This window comes from Heptranchias perlo, chromosome 6 (genome assembly GCF_035084215.1).
Source record: "Heptranchias perlo isolate sHepPer1 chromosome 6, sHepPer1.hap1, whole genome shotgun sequence".
NCBI classification, from domain to species: Eukaryota; Metazoa; Chordata; class Chondrichthyes; order Hexanchiformes; family Hexanchidae; genus Heptranchias; species Heptranchias perlo.
The window spans coordinates 54,874,969-54,893,245 of NC_090330.1; the positions used below are offsets into that span (position 1 = coordinate 54,874,969).

Genomic DNA, 18,277 nt, shown 5'->3' on the forward strand with positions numbered 1-18,277 from the left:
AAGAATTAACAAACAAAAAATAATGTATTTTTCGGGACTAGATGCATACAACAGTACTAAATCAAAATAAAATACATTTTTTTGCCAGCCATTTTTTTTTAGTTTCCAACACAAGAAACTGGCAAATTACCAGGGTGCGCAAACTACTGTCAATAGAGCATCCCAAATGTGCTAATGTTATAAAAATTTCCAATGAAGCAACACTACGATCTAAAAATCATAACTCTATCTGGAACAGAATGGAGAAATTTTTGACCCAAAGCATATCTCTAATGGTTTTTACTCATAGTGAGTAAGGTTGCAGGGTTGGGGGGAATCCAAGGGAAAGTGACAAGTTGGATCCAAAATTGGCTCAGTGGCAGGAAGCAAAGGGTAATGGTCGACGGGTGTTTTTGTGACTGGAAGGCTGTTTCCAGTGGGGTTCCACAGGGATCAGTACAAGTCACTTGTTTTTTGTATATTAATGATTTAGACCTAAATGTAAGGGGCATGCTTAAGAAGTTTGCAGATGATACAAAAATTGGCCTTGTGGTTGATAGTGAGGAGGAAAGCTGTAGACTGCAGGAAGATATCAATGGACTGGTCAGGTGGGCAGAAAAGTGGCAAATAGAATTCAGTCCAGAGAGGTGTGAGGTAATGCATTTGGGGAGGGCAAACAAGGCAAGGGAGTACACAATAAATGGGAGGACACTGAGAGGTGTAGAGGAAGAGCATGTCCACAGATCCCTGAAGGTAGCAGGACAGGTAGGTAAGTGGTTAAGAAGGTATACGGGATACTTTCCTTTATTAGCCGAGGCTAATATAAGAGCAGGGAGGTTGTGCTAGAACTGTGTAAAACACTAGTTAGGCCAAAGCTTGAGTACTGCTTACAGTTCTGGTCACCACATTACAGGAAAGATGTGATTGCAGTAGAGAGGGTACAGTGGAGATTTACAAGGATGTTGCCAGGACTGGAAAATTTTAGCTATGAGGAAAGATTGGATAGGCTGGGGTTGTTTTCATTGGAACAGAGGAGGCTGAGGGTTGATTTAATTGAGGTGTCTAAAATTATGAGGGGCCTATATAGAGTGGATAGGAAGGACCTATTTCCCTATGCAGAGAGGTCAGTGACCGGGGGCATAGATTTAAAGAGATTGGTAGAAGGATTAGAGTGGAGCTGAGGAGAATTTTTTTCACCCAGAGGGTGGTGGGGGTCTGGAACTCACAGCCTGAAAGGGTGGTAGAGGCAGAAACCCTCAACTCATTTAAAAATACTTGGATGTGCACTTGAAGTGCCGTAACCTACAGGGCTACGGACCAAGTGCTGGAGAGTAGGATTAAGCTGGATAGCTCTTTTTCGGCCGGCACGGACATGATGGGCCAAATGGCCTCCTTCTGTGCTGTAACTTTCTATGATTCTGTGAATGTCAAATTATGAGTTAAGGAATATTGTGGTCAAGTGTGAAATGAAATATCACATGAGGATGTGATTTATTATATACCAGCATATCATCTGTGGCATTGCTCACGTTGGGGGTAAATTTCACCTTCACCTGGGGGGTAAACTGGCAGCATGGAACGGTTGCCTGTTATAGAACCCGCCCTCGTTTTACTTCCATTGATTTCAGTCGGGCGGGTTCTACAATGGGAAGGTAATCTGCTTTGCCAGTTTACTGCCCAATCATTGAAGAGAAAAATTACCCACAATAAGTCAGCGGATGCCCTGTTTTATAAGGACAGGAAGATTATACCATGTAGTTCAAAATGTATTATTCTGCTGCTAAGCGGGAAGCTGCGTGCAACCTGACCTGTACCTAAGGTGTTAATGACATAAATTGGTATGACCTGAGGTCAAGTAGAGGGTAATTGCTCTTGGGCATATCCTCTGGTCATTTAGAGGTGTTTTCTGTTGCTGGGAAAGTTTTTTCTGAAACCAGCAGGAAATGACTGGCTTTTTATTTGTATAGTGTGACACAGAAATTTGTACGTGTGACAAAATGACCACAGGTGCACACAGTGAGTTGAAGGTTATTATGTTTGCTGGGTGGAGAGGATTGTACATGGCCACTGAGAGGACTGTACACGGCCACTGAGAAGACTGTACACGGCCACTGAGAAGACTGTACACGGCCACTGAGAGGACTGTACACGGCCACTGAGAGGACTGTACACGGCCACTGAGAGGACTGTACATGGTCACTGAGAGGACTGTACACGGCCACTGAGAGGACTGTACACGGCCACTGAGAGGACTGTACGCGGCCACTGAGAGGACTGTACACAGCCACTGGGAGGATTTGGAAGGAAGTCAGTGAGAAAAATTTTAGAGGCAGTAAAGCAAATGTTTTTTGATTGTTTTTTGAGCCAATTTGGATTTTTTTTGTGCGACAGATACTTTGCAAGTGTGATGAAAGCACTGTAGATGCATCACATTTCTATATAAAATTCTTCTCCCTAGCATACAACTGTCACACTTGTAAGTGTAAATCACACTTGTACTTGATTGGCTGAAATATCATTTTCATAAAACACCAAATAATTACAACTGAATGTTACAGTTCATACCTAATTAAGTGGCAAATGCAAATGACAAAACAGATGCCAATTTAAAAAGATAACCAATGAAATCACTCAAAATATTATTTTGGAAATTATTTTGGTTGCCATCTTTGTGGGTCACTTCAGGAGACAGCCATAAAAATAAGTTTCTAACATAAAACACATTGAAAAATTAAATAATTCAGAATAATATAATTAAACTTACATATACAATTGATTTTTGAGTGTTTGCTTTTATAATTTTTTTTAAAATTTGGAGGCTTGTCACTATGTAAAAGACCTGCATCTAGAGTGTTGCAGTTTCTTCAGGTCCTGAATGAAGGGGATCAAGCCAAATAGTAGAGTCTCAGAATGTTCCAGTGTCACCCCATACAGGGAACACTACAACTCCCCGAATGCACTAGTACCAATGCGTGTGTCACTCTGATAGACTCCAACTCCTAGAATGCATTTAAGGCTGCCTCTTTCTCTCCTCAGTCTGCACCTGACAGGGAAAGTGGCACTTAGAATCAGTAGCTGTGCTGTCAATCATAAATAAATTCTCGTGATTTAAAGGCACGCCCAGATTTTCTGACTGGACAAACAACTCGGATACAACTTTCTGATTAGAAATCAGATCCAGGAGAAAAAATGTTCTCTGAACATTAGCCATTATCATTCACAGCATTCCTGACACTAGTAAATGTGTAAGTCCGTAATTCTTTTGAGGTCTTGCGATTTTAAATTTAATTTTAAAATTCTGTTTCTCGCTAACCTTCCTGGATTCCCTGTGGTGCTCTATTCCCTGCCTCTCCCCGCTGTACTAAATCACCAAATCACACCTTGATCTGTCCCCCTACTCCTTTGGCACCTTCTCCTCCTTTGAGCACCTCACCTTGTTGCACCCCTCTCGCCTCTCCTTTAAAATCCTCATTCTCCAGCATCACCCAAGTACCACACCAAATTTCTGACCGACATATCTTCACTGCTTTCCTCCCCCAGCCTCTGCACCGAGTAAATTCTCATCCTTGGTGATTTCAACCTCCATCTCAACTCATCATGCCCTTTCTCCTCAGAGCTCATTGCCTTCCTATTCTCCCTTATCTCTCCTCAATATGAACTCCCCTACCCATATTCACGGCCACCCCCTCGAGCTTGCCATCTCACGTGACCTCTCTGAAGTGGGGCAAGTGGAACATGTTTCTGTGGGGGAGCATTTGGAGAACAGTGATCATAATATTGTTAGATTTAGAATTGTCATGGAAATTGTCAATGAACAATCAAGCATAAAAATACTTAACTGGAGAAGGGCTAATTTCAGTGAGTTAAAAAGGGATCTTGCCCTGGTGGATTGGAATCAAAAATTGGTAGGCAAAACAGTAATTGAATGATGGGAGGCCTTCCAGGAGGAGATCGTTCGAATACAAAGTGGACACATTCTCACGAGGGGGAAAGAAAGGACATCCAAAGCTAGAGCTTCCTGGATGGCTAAAGATTAAAAGATTAAAATGAAACAGAAAAAGGAGGCTTATGGCAAGTGCAAGGTTCATAATACAGTAGAGAACCAGGCTAAATACAGAAAGTACAGAGGAGATCTAAAAAAGGGAATAAGAGGGGCAAAGACAGAGTATGAGAATAGATTAGCAGCTAACATAAAAGGAAACCCAAAAGTCTTTTATAAACATATAAATAGTAAAAGGGTAGTCAAAGGGAGGGTAGGGCCTATAAGGGACAAAATAGGAGATCTTCATGTGGAGGCAGAGGGTATGGCTGAGGTATTAAATGAATACTTTGCATCCGTCTTCACTAGAGAAGAGGATGCTGCCCTTGTAGCAGTAAAGGAGGAAGTAGGAACGATATTGGATAGGATAAAAATAGATAAAGAGGAGGTACTTAAAAGGTTGGCAGTACTCAAAGTAGAAAAGTCACCCGGTCCAGATGGGTTGCATCCTAGGTTACTAAGAGAAGTAAGGGTAGAATATGTGGCGGCTCTGGCCACAATCTTCCAATCCTCCTTAGATATAGGCGCAGTGCCAGAGGACTGGAGGATTGCAAATGTTACACCCCTGTTCAAAAAAAGGGAGAGGAGTAAATCTGACAATTACAGGCCAGTCAGCTTAACGTCGGTGGTGGGGAAATGTTAGTGACAATAATCCAGAACAAAATTAATCAGCACTTGGAAAAGTATGGGCTAATAAATGAATGTCAGCGTGGATTTGTTAACGGAAAATTGTGTTTGACTAATTTGATTGAGGTCTTTGGCGAAGTAACGGAGAGGGTTGATGAAGGTAGTGCGGTTGATGTGTATATGGACTTTCAAAAGGCATTTGATAAAGTACCACAGAATAGACTTGTAAGCAAAATTAAAGCCCTTAGGATTATAGGGGCAGTGGCAGCGTGGATACAAAATTGGCTAAGGGACAGAAACAAGGGTCATGATTTTGACCCCGAGCCGGGAAGGGGGCGGGGGGGTCAAATTGCAGATGGGAAACCTGGAAGTACGGATTTCCCGGATGTCCTTACAATTTTGCCAGAAGGACGTCTGTTATTTTTTCTTGTTGGTTTGCTGTCTGATTGACAGGCTGGCCTCAGTCGGATGGGAGGGCAGCCAGGGAGAGGACATGTTCAGGTAGATCTTCAGGTAAGTCTTTGTTTCTACGGGCATGGGTGGGCAAGGGCATGGGTTGGCACGGGGGCACTGGTGGGCATGGGGGTCACGGGGGGAGTAAGTCATAGGAGGAGGGATCGGGAGTCAGTCATGGAGAGGGAGTCGGGATCGGGGGTCATCGCGGGGGTCCGCGATCGTTAGGGGTGGGAGGCAGGGGTCCGCGATTGTTGGGGGGAATCGGGGGTCATCGTGGCGGTTCACGATCGTTGGGGGAGGGGTCAAAGATTGGGGGGGTCCGCGATCATTGGGGGGTCACTGCAGGTAGGCTTGTTGCACCTGGGGGAAGCACTCCTTCTCCGGGCCCACAAGCTCTGCCAGAAAGGCACTTACCTGTTAGTTTCGGGCCTTCTTGCCTTCTTTCACGAGGTGTGAAAGAGAAGGCTTGGGAAAGTGGAAACTCTGTAAAAATGGAGGCCCGCAGCCTCCTTGAAAGGATTTAAGCACCAATCCGCCTCCTGGGAGCGGGTTGGTGCCCACCCCATCGTCCCGCCTCGGTGAAAAGCCGAAGTGGGCGGGTTGGAAGCGGGTCTGAAATGGTTGCGATTTTGAATGCCCCCCCGCCCCCAACCCACCCATTTTTCCCTTTTAAAATCATGCCCCAGAGAGTAGTGGTGAACAGTTGTTTTTCAAACCGGAGGGAAGTATACAGTGATGTTCCCCACTGATCGGTATTAGGACCTTTGCTCTTTTTGATATATATTAATGACCCGGACTTGGGTATACAGGGTATAATTTCAAAGTTTGCAGGTGACACGAAACTCGGAAATGTAGTAAACAATGTGGAAGATAGTAACAGACTTCAGGAGGACATAGACAGACTGGTGAAATGGGCAGACACATGGCAGATGAAATTTAACGCAGAGAAGTGTGAAGTGATACATTTTGGTAGGAAGAATGAGGAGAGGCAATATAAATTAAATGGTACAATTTTAAAGGGGGTCCAGGAACAGAGAGACCTGAGGGTATATGTACATAAAACTTTGAAGGTGGCAGGACAAGTTGAGAAGGCTGTTAAAAAAGCATACGGGATCCCTGGTTTTATTAATAGAGGCATAGAGTACAAAAGCAAGGAAGTTATGTTAAACCTTTATACAGCACTGGTTGGGCCTCAGCTAGAGTACTGTGTTCAATTCTGGACACCACAATTTAGGAAGGATGTCAAGGCCTTCGAGAGAGTGCAGAAGAGATTTACTAGAATGGTAGCAGGGATGAGGGACTTCAGTTATGTGGAGAGACTGGAGAAGCTGGGGTTGTTCTCCTTAGAACAGAGAAGGTTAAGAGGAGATTTGATAGAGGTGTTCAAAATAATGAACGGTTTTGAAAGAGTAAATAAGGAGAAACTGTTTCCAGTGGCAGAAGGGCTGGTAACCAGAGGACACAGATTTAAGGCAAAAGAACCAGCGGCGACATGAGAAAACATTTTTTTTACATAGAGTTGTTTTACACTGCCTGAAAGGGTGGTGGAAGCAGATTCAATAATAACTTTCAAAAGGGAATTGGATAAATACTTGAAGGGGAAAAAATTTACAGGGCTATGAGAAAAGAGTAGAGAAGTGGGACTAATTGGATAGCTCTTTCAAAGATTCAGCACAGGCATGACGGGCAGAATAGACTCCTTCTTTGCTGCAACATACGATGATACCATGATCATCCCATCCTGTCAATCACAGATAAGGCCATCTCTGATCACTTCCTTGTATCCCTCTCCACAGACATCTCCCTTCCCCCTCCAAACCCCACTTCCTTCTGTGTCCGCCCCTGGAAAATACTCTCCCTGAAGTCGCTTACAACGGCATTTTCAAATTCCCAACCGTCTAGCCTTTGGCCCTCTATTCACCACAACATTTCTGCAGCTACCGACCTGCTCACTCACGCCCTCACCTCCATCTTCGATGCCCTTGTCCCCATTAAAACCATTACCCTCCCTCACCCTGGCGGCCATACCTTCAGCTGCCTAGGGCCTAAGCAGCTGAAGGCATGGCCACCAATGATGGAGCGATGAAAATCGGGGATGCGCAAGAGGCCAGAATTGGAGGAGCGCAAAGATCTCGGCAGGTTGTAGGGCTGGAGGAGGTTACAGAGATAGGGAGGGCCGAGGCCATGGAGGAATTTAAAAACAAGGGTGAGAATTTTTAAATCGAGGCATTGCCTGATCGAGAGCCAATGTAGGTCAGCGAGCACAGGAGTGATGAGAGAACGGGTCTTGGTGCGAGTTTGGGTATGGGCAGCAGAGTTTTGGATGAGCTCAAGTTTATGGAGGGTGGAAGGTGAGACACCAACCAGAAGAGCATTGGAATAGTCAAGTCTAGAGGTAACAAAGGCAGATGCAGGGGCAGAGACGGGTGATGTTACGGAGGTGGAAGTAGGCGGTCTTGGTGATGGAGCAGATATGGGGTCGGAAGCTCATCTCAGGATCAAATAGGACGCCAAGGTTGCGAACGGTCTGGTTCAGCCTCAGACAGTGGCCAGGGAGAGGGATGGAGTCGGTGGCTAGGGAACGGAGTTTGTGACGGGGGCTGAAGGCAATAGTTTCAGTTGGAGGAAATTTCTGCTCATCCATTGTGTTTTCAGATGATGTCGCCAAGGGGCAGCATGTAGATGAGAAATAGGAGGGGGGCCAAGGATAGATCCTTGGGGGACTCCAGAGGTAATGGTGCGGAAGAGGGAAGAGAAGCCATTGCAGGCGGTTCTCTGGCTATGACTGGATAGTTGCAATGGAACCAGGCAAGACCATTCCCAACCAACTGGACGACGGAGGAGAGACATTGGAGGAGGATGGTGTGGTCAACCGTGTCAAAAGCTGCAGACAGGTTGAGAAGGATGAGGAGGGATAGTTTACCACGGTCACAGTCACGAAGGATGTCATAGAGTCATAGAGTCATAGAGTTATACAGCACGGATAGAGGCCCTTCGGCCCATCGTGTCCGCGCCGGCCATCAGCCCTGTCTACTCTAATCCCATATTCCAGCATTTGGTCCGTAGCCTTGTATGCTATGGCATTTCAAGTGCTCATCCAAATGCTTCTTGAATGTTGTGAGGGTTCCTGCCTCCACAACCCTTTCAGGCAGTGAGTTCCAGACTCCAACCACCCTCTGGGTGAAAAAGTTCTTTCTCAAATCCCCTCTAAACCTCCCGCCTTTTACCTTGAATCTATGTCCCCTTGTTATAGAACCCTCAACGAAGGGAAAAAGCTCCTTAGTATCCATCCTATCTGTGCCCCTCATAATTTTGTACACCTCAATCATGTCCCCCCTCAGCCTCCTCTGCTCCAAGGAAAACAAACCCAATCTTCCCAGTCTCTCTTCATAGCTGAAGCGCTCCAGCCCTGGTAACATCCTGGTGAATCTCCTCTGCACCCTCTCCAAAGCGATCACATCCTTCCTGTAGTGTGGCGACCAGAACTGCACACAGTACTCCAGCTGTGGCCTAACCAGTGTTTTATACAGCTCCATCATAACCTCCTTGCTCTTATATTCTATGCCTCGGCTAATAAAGGCAAGTATCCCATATGTCTTCTTTACCACCTTATCTACCTGTTCCGCCGCCTTCAGGGATCTGTGAACTTGCACACCAAGATCCCTCTGACCCTCTGTCTTGCCTAGGGTCAGAGGGATCTTGGTGTCATTTGTCACTTTGATAAGGGCCGTTTCAGGGCTGTGGCAGGGACAGAAACCTGATTGGATAGGTTCAAACATGGAGTTGTGGGATAGATGGGCACAGATTTGGGAGGCGACAACACGTTCAAGGACTTTGGAGAGGAAAGGGAGGTTGGAGATGGAGTGGTAGTTTGCAAGGACAGAGGAGTCAAGGGTGGGTTTTTGGAGAAGGGGTGTGATGACGGCAGATTTGAAGGGGAGGGGCCAGTACCCGTGGAGAGGCAACCATTAACAATATCAGCTAACATGGGGGGCCAGGAAGGGCAGTTGGGTGGTCAGCAGTTTGGTGGGAATAGGGTCGAGGAAGCAGGAGGTGGGTTTCATGGACAAGATTAGCTTGGAGAGGGTATAAGGGGAGATAGGAGAGAAACCAGAGAAAGATGTGAGTTCATTGCTAGGGCAGGGGAGGAGCTTAGGGGAAGTTTGGCTTGATGGGCTAGGGGAAGGTACCCTTTCCCCCTCTCCATTGTGCACCATTCCCCAGATCACAATAAGATCATGCTAAACACCACAACCCCAGACCCTGAGTACCCATGAGTAATACTATGGAAGGTTATGCATACTATAAAGATTAGTTCATTTATAGTGTATTGTCTACTGTGGAAATTACCTCAAAAGAGTTCAAAATTTATGTTTTACATTTTTTCTACATATAAATTTTTTTTAAAGTATTCACTGCTCCTATTAATGGATTCTGTGGGTCTTCATTAGTGTCATTCATCAAGTCTTTGTCTTCACAAGAAGGGGAAAGGGGTGGGCCTAACAAACAGTAAGTCCTGGAACAATTTGCAAATGGCCAGTCTTACTGTCAATCACACACAAAAAAATCATTCTAGAGATTATAGGCGTGTAGCATTATGGGAGTATGTAGTCCACTACCTCAACAAGGTTAATAAACTATATAGTACCAGAATGCTTCTGGGACAGAGTGATAGCTTTAGGAAACCCCGTGCTTCTTAGAGAGGATCAAGTCTCTGACGGAAAACATAGTCGAAGGCATTTCAAACACACTGTACTACAGTACACGTAAATTCAATCATGTTCTTGTAAATTTAAAGTAGCGATTGAGTTAAAAAAATTAAAAATATCTGTTCTCAGTGCTTTGTATATCAGTGAGAAAATCCATATTTTATATATATTTTTTGGCACAGGTAATTTGCAGCAGGCCAGAGGATTACAACCGTCGTGACGTTCTGTGTAATGGCGTTCCTGAGGGACCCATTCTACGTAATCCAGGGAATCAGGATCAAAATAGAACCCCAAGGCTTCCCAACTCAGCGGAAGTGGAATTTTGTTTAAGTCTGACAGAATATGAAACTCTACCCTTTAATAAGTTTGCTAATTTTAGCTTCCGGAATACTTTGGAAGGTATTTTTTTTATGCTTTCTCTTTTAAAGTTTGCATGTGCTTTAGAAAACGTGGGTGTCTATTTCCAGATATAGCTCATCACGATGTCTTTGGCATGCCTGATTAATGTTATTTGTTTATGACCTGAGCAACGATGTTCTTTTGAAGTGTAACTGTCAGGACGAGAAATGTCAGAAACAATGTGTACCTATGTGGGGGGAGAAAAGAGAAGGAAAATGGTTTCAAATTGGGGAGTCCTTGATAGATTTAAAACCAGGCTAAAACAGCTGGTGTCATTCTTGCCAGCAACCTCCTCCCTAAATAATAGCTACGGTGCAGCTAAGACAGCTGCTGCCAATTCATTATGTTGCTCGCCACTACCATCTTCCACAGCAAATGGTACATTTTTTTAATCTGTTTAAAGTTATAGTATCATTCACCACAAGAGGCCATTCGGCCCATTATGCCTGTGCCAGCTCTTTGAAAAAGCTATCAAACTATTCCTATTGCCCCCACTCTTTGCTCGTAGCCCTGCAAATTTTTCCTTCTCAAGTATATGGATCGTGTGTAATCTTGTAATATTATAGTATTGAAGTGCTAGAAAGGGAATACTGACTTGTTTATTTTAACAGTGTTCCTAAGGCAGGATGCACAAGTGTAAACTATACAGTTTATTCCACAGGGAGTCAGGCCTGATACATTTGGAAGCAATTCCCATTTTCTGTTTTTTTCCTATAATATTGATAGGAATGCAAAAAAGTTTTAGTTGGATTTATCCTGGGCTGTAGGAATGTTTTAATGCTGTCCTTAGGACCATATGAACCAACTCTCAACGGTCTCTGGAGGTGATTGGCAACCACGCTGAGATTTCCTCTAACCTGGTATTACGTATTACAGTCACTGGGCTGCCTGCTCCTCTTATTTCACAAGTATGATCGGTTTGATTTTGTAACACAACATAGAGACAAAAATTAAATCTTTTCACGTTTATCCTTACTGCTATAAGAAAGGTCATTCCAAGGCTTTAGCTTTGTGCAGCACACTGCAATTACAGTACAGACAGCACTAAATGTATTAATGCCACACATTTTTGGCAGAAATGGTGGAGGGGAGAGGTGAAAAAGAGGAAAATAGTTCCAGCCGCGATGTTAAATGCATTAGCCCCTGGTGTTGCAAGAGTGGCTTAGTCAGGGCTCAGCTGTCTCCTGCCATTGGTACACCCAGGCCAACAGTCCAGAAGGCTAGCATGGATGAATTTTGCGATGCTAGTCCGTCCTCCATGAAAAATATCCCCAGCAAGCTTGACCTGTAGCACAGTTAGCTGGGGACTGCAAACCCCAGCTGCTATTGAAGGGCTGCAGCTCATTATTAATGTGAAGGTTATGGTTAAACCAGCAAGAAATATAAAAGTGGATTGTAAGAGCTTCTACAAGTATGTAAAAAGGAAGAGAGTAGCAAGAGTAAACATGGGTCCCCTAGAGGCTGAGACAGGAGAAATTATAATGGGGAATCAGGAAATAGCAGATGCGTTAAACAAATATTTTGTATCTGTCTTCACAGTAGAAGACACAAAAAGCATACCAGAAATAGTGAGGAACCAAGGGGCTAATGAGAGGATTAACTTAAAGTAATTATTAGCAGTAGAGAAAAAGTACTGGAGAAACTAATGGGACTAAAAGCCGATAAATCCCCTCGACCTGATGGCTTACAGCCTAGGGTTCTAAAACATGTGGCTGCAGAGATAGTCGATGCATTGGTTATGATCTTCCAAAATTCCCTAGATTCTAGAATGGTCCCAGTGGATTGGGAGATTGCAAATGTAACCCTGCCATTCAAGAAAGGAAAGAGAGAGAAAACAGGGAACTACAGGCCAGTTCGCCTGACATCAGTCGTCGGGAAAATGCTGGAATCCATTATTAAGGAAGTGGTAAAAGGGCACTTAGAACATCATAATATGATTAGACAGAGTCAACATGGTTTTATGAAACGGAAATCATGTTTGACAAATTTATTCGAGTTTTTTGAGGATGTAACTAGCAGGGTAGATAAAGGGGAACCAGTGGATGTAGTATATTTGGATTTTCAAAAGGCATTCGATAAGGTGCCACATAAAAGGTTGTCAAACAAGGTAAGGGCTCATGGGGTTGGGGGTGATATATTAACATGGATAGAGGATTGGTTAATGGACAGAAAACAGAGAGTAGGGATAAACGGGTCATTTTTAGGTTGGCAGTCTGTAACTAGTGGGGTGCTGCAAGGATCGGGGCTTGGGCCTCAGCTATTTACAATCTGTATTAATGACTTAGATGAAGGGACCGAGTGTAATGTATCCAAGTTTGCTGACAATACAAAACTAGGTGAAAAAGTAAGCTGTGAGGAGGACACAAAGAGTCTGCAAAGGGATAGAGACAGGTTAAGTGAGTGGGCAAGAAGGTGGCAGATGGCATATAATGTGGGGAAATGTGGGGAAATGTGAGGTTATTCACTTTGGTAGGAAGAATAGAAAAACAGAATATTTTTTAAATGGTGAGAAACTATTAAATGTTGGTGTTCAGAGACACTTGGGTGTCCTCGTACAAGAAACTCAAAATGTTAGCATGGAGGTACAGCAGGCAATTAGGAATGTTGGCCTTTATTGCAAGGGGGTTGGAGTACAAGAGTAAGAAAGTCTTACTACACTTGTACAGGGGTTTGGTGAGACCTCACCTGGAGTATTGTGTACAATTTTGGTTTCCTTATCTAAGGACGGATATACTTACCTTAGAGGCGGAGTAATGAAGGTTCACTAGATTAATTCCTGGGATGAGAGGGTTGCCCTTTGAGGAGAGGTTGAGTAGAATGGGCCTGTAGTTTAGAAGAATGAGAGGTGATTTCATTGAAACATATAAGATTCTGAGGGGACTTGACAGGGTAGATGCTGAGAGGTTGTTTCCCCTAGCTGGAGATTCTAGAACTAGGGGGCATAGTCACAGGATAGGGGGTCGGCTATTTAAGACTGAGATGAAGAGGAATTTCTTTGGAATTCTCTACCACAGAGGGCTGTGGCTGCTGAGCCGTTGAGTATATTCAAGGCTGAGATAGATAGATTTTTGGACTCTAGAGGAATCAGGGATCTGGGGATCGGGCAGGAAAGTGGAGTTGAGGTTGAAGATCAGCCATGATCTGATTGACTGGCGGAGCAGGCTCGAGGGGCCCTATGGCCTACTCCTGCTCTTATTTCTTATGTTCTTATGTTATGACTAAAAAGCTGAGTAATTGTTCAGAATGGGACAGAGAGGAAATGTGGGCAAAACTGCTCCTTTTCATGCTGAGGAGTTTAAAAACTCTGCTGCAGGAGGTTTATAAAAGAAGGTTGGCTCTATTTGACTGTCCAGTAAAATCTCAAATGCAATTTGCGTGGAGGTAGGTTCCCAACCAAGTCAATGTAGTCAACCAGGTCCCTCATATCTGGCTGCAAATGAAGATGAAATCTGCTGGTATCGGGTAAATGGTAAGTGTGCTCACTTTGGCACACATTTCTTGTAAGGCCTAGCAAGTGTGGAACAAACCTAAGTTGGGATCTCTTACACCTTGTGGGAGGTACCATTTACAGCATTGTATACAACTATGGCCCTTTTGCACACACTTCTTCATTGTGCCAAAATGCATAGCACACTTTCCTTGCAGGTAGTGATGACTGTTGACAGTAAGCAATTGCCCAGGCTTCCATTATGAGCTGCTGCTCTACAGTTTGGGGTTTCTAAAATGCGTGCAGAGGACAGCCATCCACCCAGTGTCTCATCGCCTTCAAATAATACAGGCAATCACATAATGAAGGCATCATGGATGCTCCCTGTATAGAATCAGTTGTCATTCATAATGTTTCTGTGGTCAATTATCATTGGAACATTAATTGAATACAGTCTAATCCTGTTTATATAAGCCATGGGTTGATATGAGGAGACCTGATTCTCGTGTGTTGTCTATACCATTCTGCACTCTGGGGAGCTCTGCCACCCACTGGAAATTATGGGGGTGATTTTAAACTTCCACCCAAAATGGGTGTGAAGTTGGCGGAGCAGCCGCCCCACCCATTCAGAAGCAGGTTCATCGGTATAATTTAGGTGAACTACCAAGCACTCAATGGGTGCTAGCTGGCAGCTTGCAACACAGGGGGAGGGGGTGGTGGTGGGCAAGCCAAGTGGGAAGTGAGTAGTAAAAGGGCGGGGGATGGGGAGGGTGGCATTCCTTGGCTGGCAGCAAGCCGCAGTACTTTTGGGAGGCCTGGAGGAGCATTCCTGCTCCTCGGGGCCTGATAAACACGTTTCAGGCCTTTTCTGGAGAAGCCTCCAGCAGTCCGTTTATGACCGCTGGTTAGGCCGCTCACCACATGGTGCAAATGGACAGAGTTTGTACAGCACATTTGCACTTAAAATTGCAAACAGGGTTGTACAACCGGCCTAGAACCCCAGTTTGCATATGTAAGCAGTCTCCCGCCTGTTTCGGGTACTGTGTCCGATTTATAGGCCCGTCTGAAAATTGCATCAGGTGGGCCTTGGGCCTCTAAGGAGCAACCTAGGTGTTTCCCTTCCAATATTCCACTGCTGGCAACTTATTTTTCAAGCGAGAACTGGGCAGGCAGCAGTTGAAAATTGCCCCCTACGTTAATTGGAGGAGGGCCAATTTCAATGTGAAGAGAACAGATCTGGCCCGGGTAAATTGGACTCAAAGATTGGCAGGCAGAACTGTAATCGAACAATGGGCGACCTTTAAAGAGAAGATGGTCCGGGTACAGTCTAGGTACATTCCCATGAAGGAGAAAGGTAAGGCAACCAAAGCCAGAGCTCCCTGGATGACGAAAGAGATAGAGAGTAAGATGAAGCAGAAAAAGGGGGCGTATGACAGATGTCAAGTTGATAATTCAAGTGAGAACCAGGCTGAATATAGAAAATTCAGAGGGGAAGTGAAAAATGAAATAAGAAGGGCAAAGAGAGAGTATGAGAATAGACTAACATAAAAGGGAATCCAAAAGTCTTCTATAGGCATATAAATAGTGAACGGGTAGTAAGAGGAGGGGTCGGATCTCCTAAAAGGAGATCTACACATGGAGGCAGAGGGCATGGCCGAGGTACTAAATGAGTACTTTGCATCTACCTTTACCAAGGAAGAAGATGCTGCCAGAGTCAAAGTAAAAGAGGAGATAGTTGAGATACTGGATGGGTTAAAAATTGATAGAGGAGGTACTAGAAAGGCTAGCTGTACTTAAATTAGATAAGTCACCCGGTCCGGATGGGGTGCATCCTAGGTTGCTGAGGGAAGTAAGGGTGGAAATTGCAGAAGTGCTCGCCATAATCTTCCAATCCTTCTTTTAGATACGGGGGTGGTGCCAGAGGACTGGAGAATCGCAAATGTTACATCCTTGTTCAAAAAAAGGTGTAAGGATAAACCCAGCAACTACAGGCCAGACAGTTTAACCTCAGTGGTGGGGAAGCTTTTAAAAACAATAATCTGGGACAAAATTAATAGTCCTTGGACAAGTGTGGATTAAGAAAGGAAAGCCAGCACAGATATGTTAAAGGTAAACAGTGTTTAACTAACTTGATTGAGTTTTTTGGTGCGGTAACAGAGAGATTTGATGAGGGCAATGCAGTTGATGTGGTGTATATGGATTTTCAAAAGGCGTTCGATCATGTGTCACATGAGAGGCTTGTCTGCAAAATTGAAGCCCTGGAAATAAAAGGGGCAGTGGCAGCATGGATACAAAATTAGCTAAGTGACAGGAAACAGAGAGAAGCGGTGAACGGTTGTTTTTCGACTGGAGGAAGGTATACAGTGGCGTTCCCCAGGGGTCGGTATTAGGACCACTGCTTTTTTTGATCGATAGTAATGACTTGGATTTGGGTGTACAGGGCACAATTTCAACTTTTGCAAATGACAAAAAACTTGGAAGTGTAGTAAACAGTGAGGAGGATAATAATAGACTTCAGAAGGACATAGACAGGCTGGTGGAATGGGCGGACACATGGCAGATGAAATTTAATGCAGAGAAGTGTGAAGTGATACATTTTGGTAGGAAGAATGAGGAGAGGCAATATAAACTAAATGGTACAATTTTAAAGGAAGTGCAGGAACAGAGAGACCTGGGGGTACATTGCACAAATCTTTGAAGGTGGCAGGACAGGTTGAGAAAGCGGTTAAAAAAGCATACGGGATCCCGGACTTTATAAATAGAGGCATAGAGTGCAAAAGCAAGGAAGTCATGTTGAACCTTTATAAAACACTAGTTCAGTCACAGCAAGAATATTGTGTCCATTTCTGGGCACCGCACTTTAGGAAGGATGTCAAGGCCTTAGAGAGGGTTCAGAAAAGATTTACTACGATGGTTCCAGGGATGAGGGACTTCAGTTACGTGGATAGACTTGAGAAGCTGGGGTTGTTCTCCTTAAAGCAGAGGAGGTTTAAAGGAGATTTGATAGAAGTGTTCAAGGTCATGATGGGTTTAGATAAAGTGAATAAAGAGAAACTGTTCCCATTGGTGGAAGGGTCGAGAACCAGAGGACACAGATTTAAGGTGACTGACAAAAGAACCAAAGGCGACATGAAGAAAAACTTTTTTACGCAGCGAGTAGTTATGATCTGGAATGTGCTGCCTGAAAGGGTGGGGAAGCAGATTCTGTCATGGCTTTCAAAAAGGAATTGGATAAATACTGGAAGGGAAAAAATTTGCAGGGCTATGGGGTAAGAGGGAGGAATGAGACGAACTTACAAAGAGCTGGCATGGGCAGAATGGCCTCCTTCTGTGCTGTAACAATTCAACGATTCTTTGATTCTACGTATCCTGCTTGGCTGATGCTGCCTTTCCATTAAGAAAGTGATGAAGATGTGGCCCCTTGCCAACATAGTATTTGTCATTTGTTTGGTACATGCATACGAACATATGAACATACGAATTAAGAGCAGGAGTAGGCCATTTGGCCCCTCGAGCCTGCTCTGCCATTTGATAAGATCATGGCTGATCTGATTGTGAACTCAACCCTACTTTCCCGTCTACCTACTATAAACTTTGACTCCCTTGTTAATCAGGAATCTATCTAACTCAGCCTTAAAAATATTCAATGATCCTGCCTGTACTGCTCTCTGAGGAAGGGAGTTCCACAGACTCATGACCCTCTGAGAGAAAAAATTTCTCCTCATCTCCGTCTTAAATGGGAGACCCCTTATTTTTAAACTGTGGCCCCTAGTTCTGGTCTCTCCCACAAGGGGAAACATCCTCTCAGCATCTACCCCTTCTAGTGCTCTCAGGATCTTATATGTTTCAATAAGATCATCTCTCATTCTTTTAAACTCCAGTGTATACAGGACCAACTTGTCCAACCTTTCCTCATAAGATAATCCCATCATCCCAGGAATCAGTCAAGTGAACCTTCTCTGAACCGGCCCTAAAGCAAATATGTCCTTTCTTAAATAAGGAGACCTAAATTGCACACAATATTCTAGATATGGTCTCACCAATGCCCTGTACAACTGTAGCAAAACATCTCTACTTTTATATTCCATTCTCCTTGCAATAAATGACAGCATTCCATTTGCCTTCCTAATCACTTGCTGTACCTGCATACTAACTTTTTGTGTTTCATGTACTAGGACACCCAGATCCCTCTGTACCTCAGAGTTCTGCAATCTCTCTCCTTTTAAATAATATGCTGCTTTTCTATTCCCCCTGCCAAAGTGGACAAGTTCACATTTTCCCACATTATACTCCATCTGCCAAATTTTTGCCCACTCACTTAACCTATCTATATCCCTTTGCAGACTCCTGATGTCCTCTTCACAACTTACTTTCCTAGTTACCTTTGTGTCATCAGCAAATTTAGCAACCATACATTTGGTCCCTTCATCCAAGTCATTGATATAGATTGTAAACAGTTGAGGCCCAAGCACTGATCCCTGTGGCACTGCACTCGTTACATCTTGCCAACCTGAAAATTACCCATTTATGTCTACTCTCTGTTTCTTGTTAGCTAACCAATTCTTTATCCATGCTAATATGTTACCCCCTACACCATGAGCTCTTATTTTGTGTAGTAGCCTTTGATGTGGCACCTTGTCA

The 18,277-nt window shown here is 44.1% G+C and overlaps 1 protein-coding gene across 1 annotated transcript in view; it reads left to right on the forward strand.

Moving 5' to 3' along the window:
* The window catches only part of tyr (tyrosinase), a 69,169-nt gene that overhangs the window by 16,504 nt on the left and 34,388 nt on the right, over window positions 1-18,277 (forward strand). Inside the window, exon 2 of the mRNA XM_067986697.1 lies at window positions 9,993-10,209. Coding sequence (XP_067842798.1) covers window positions 9,993-10,209 — 217 coding nt within the window. The remainder of the gene's footprint in view (window positions 1-9,992; window positions 10,210-18,277) is intronic.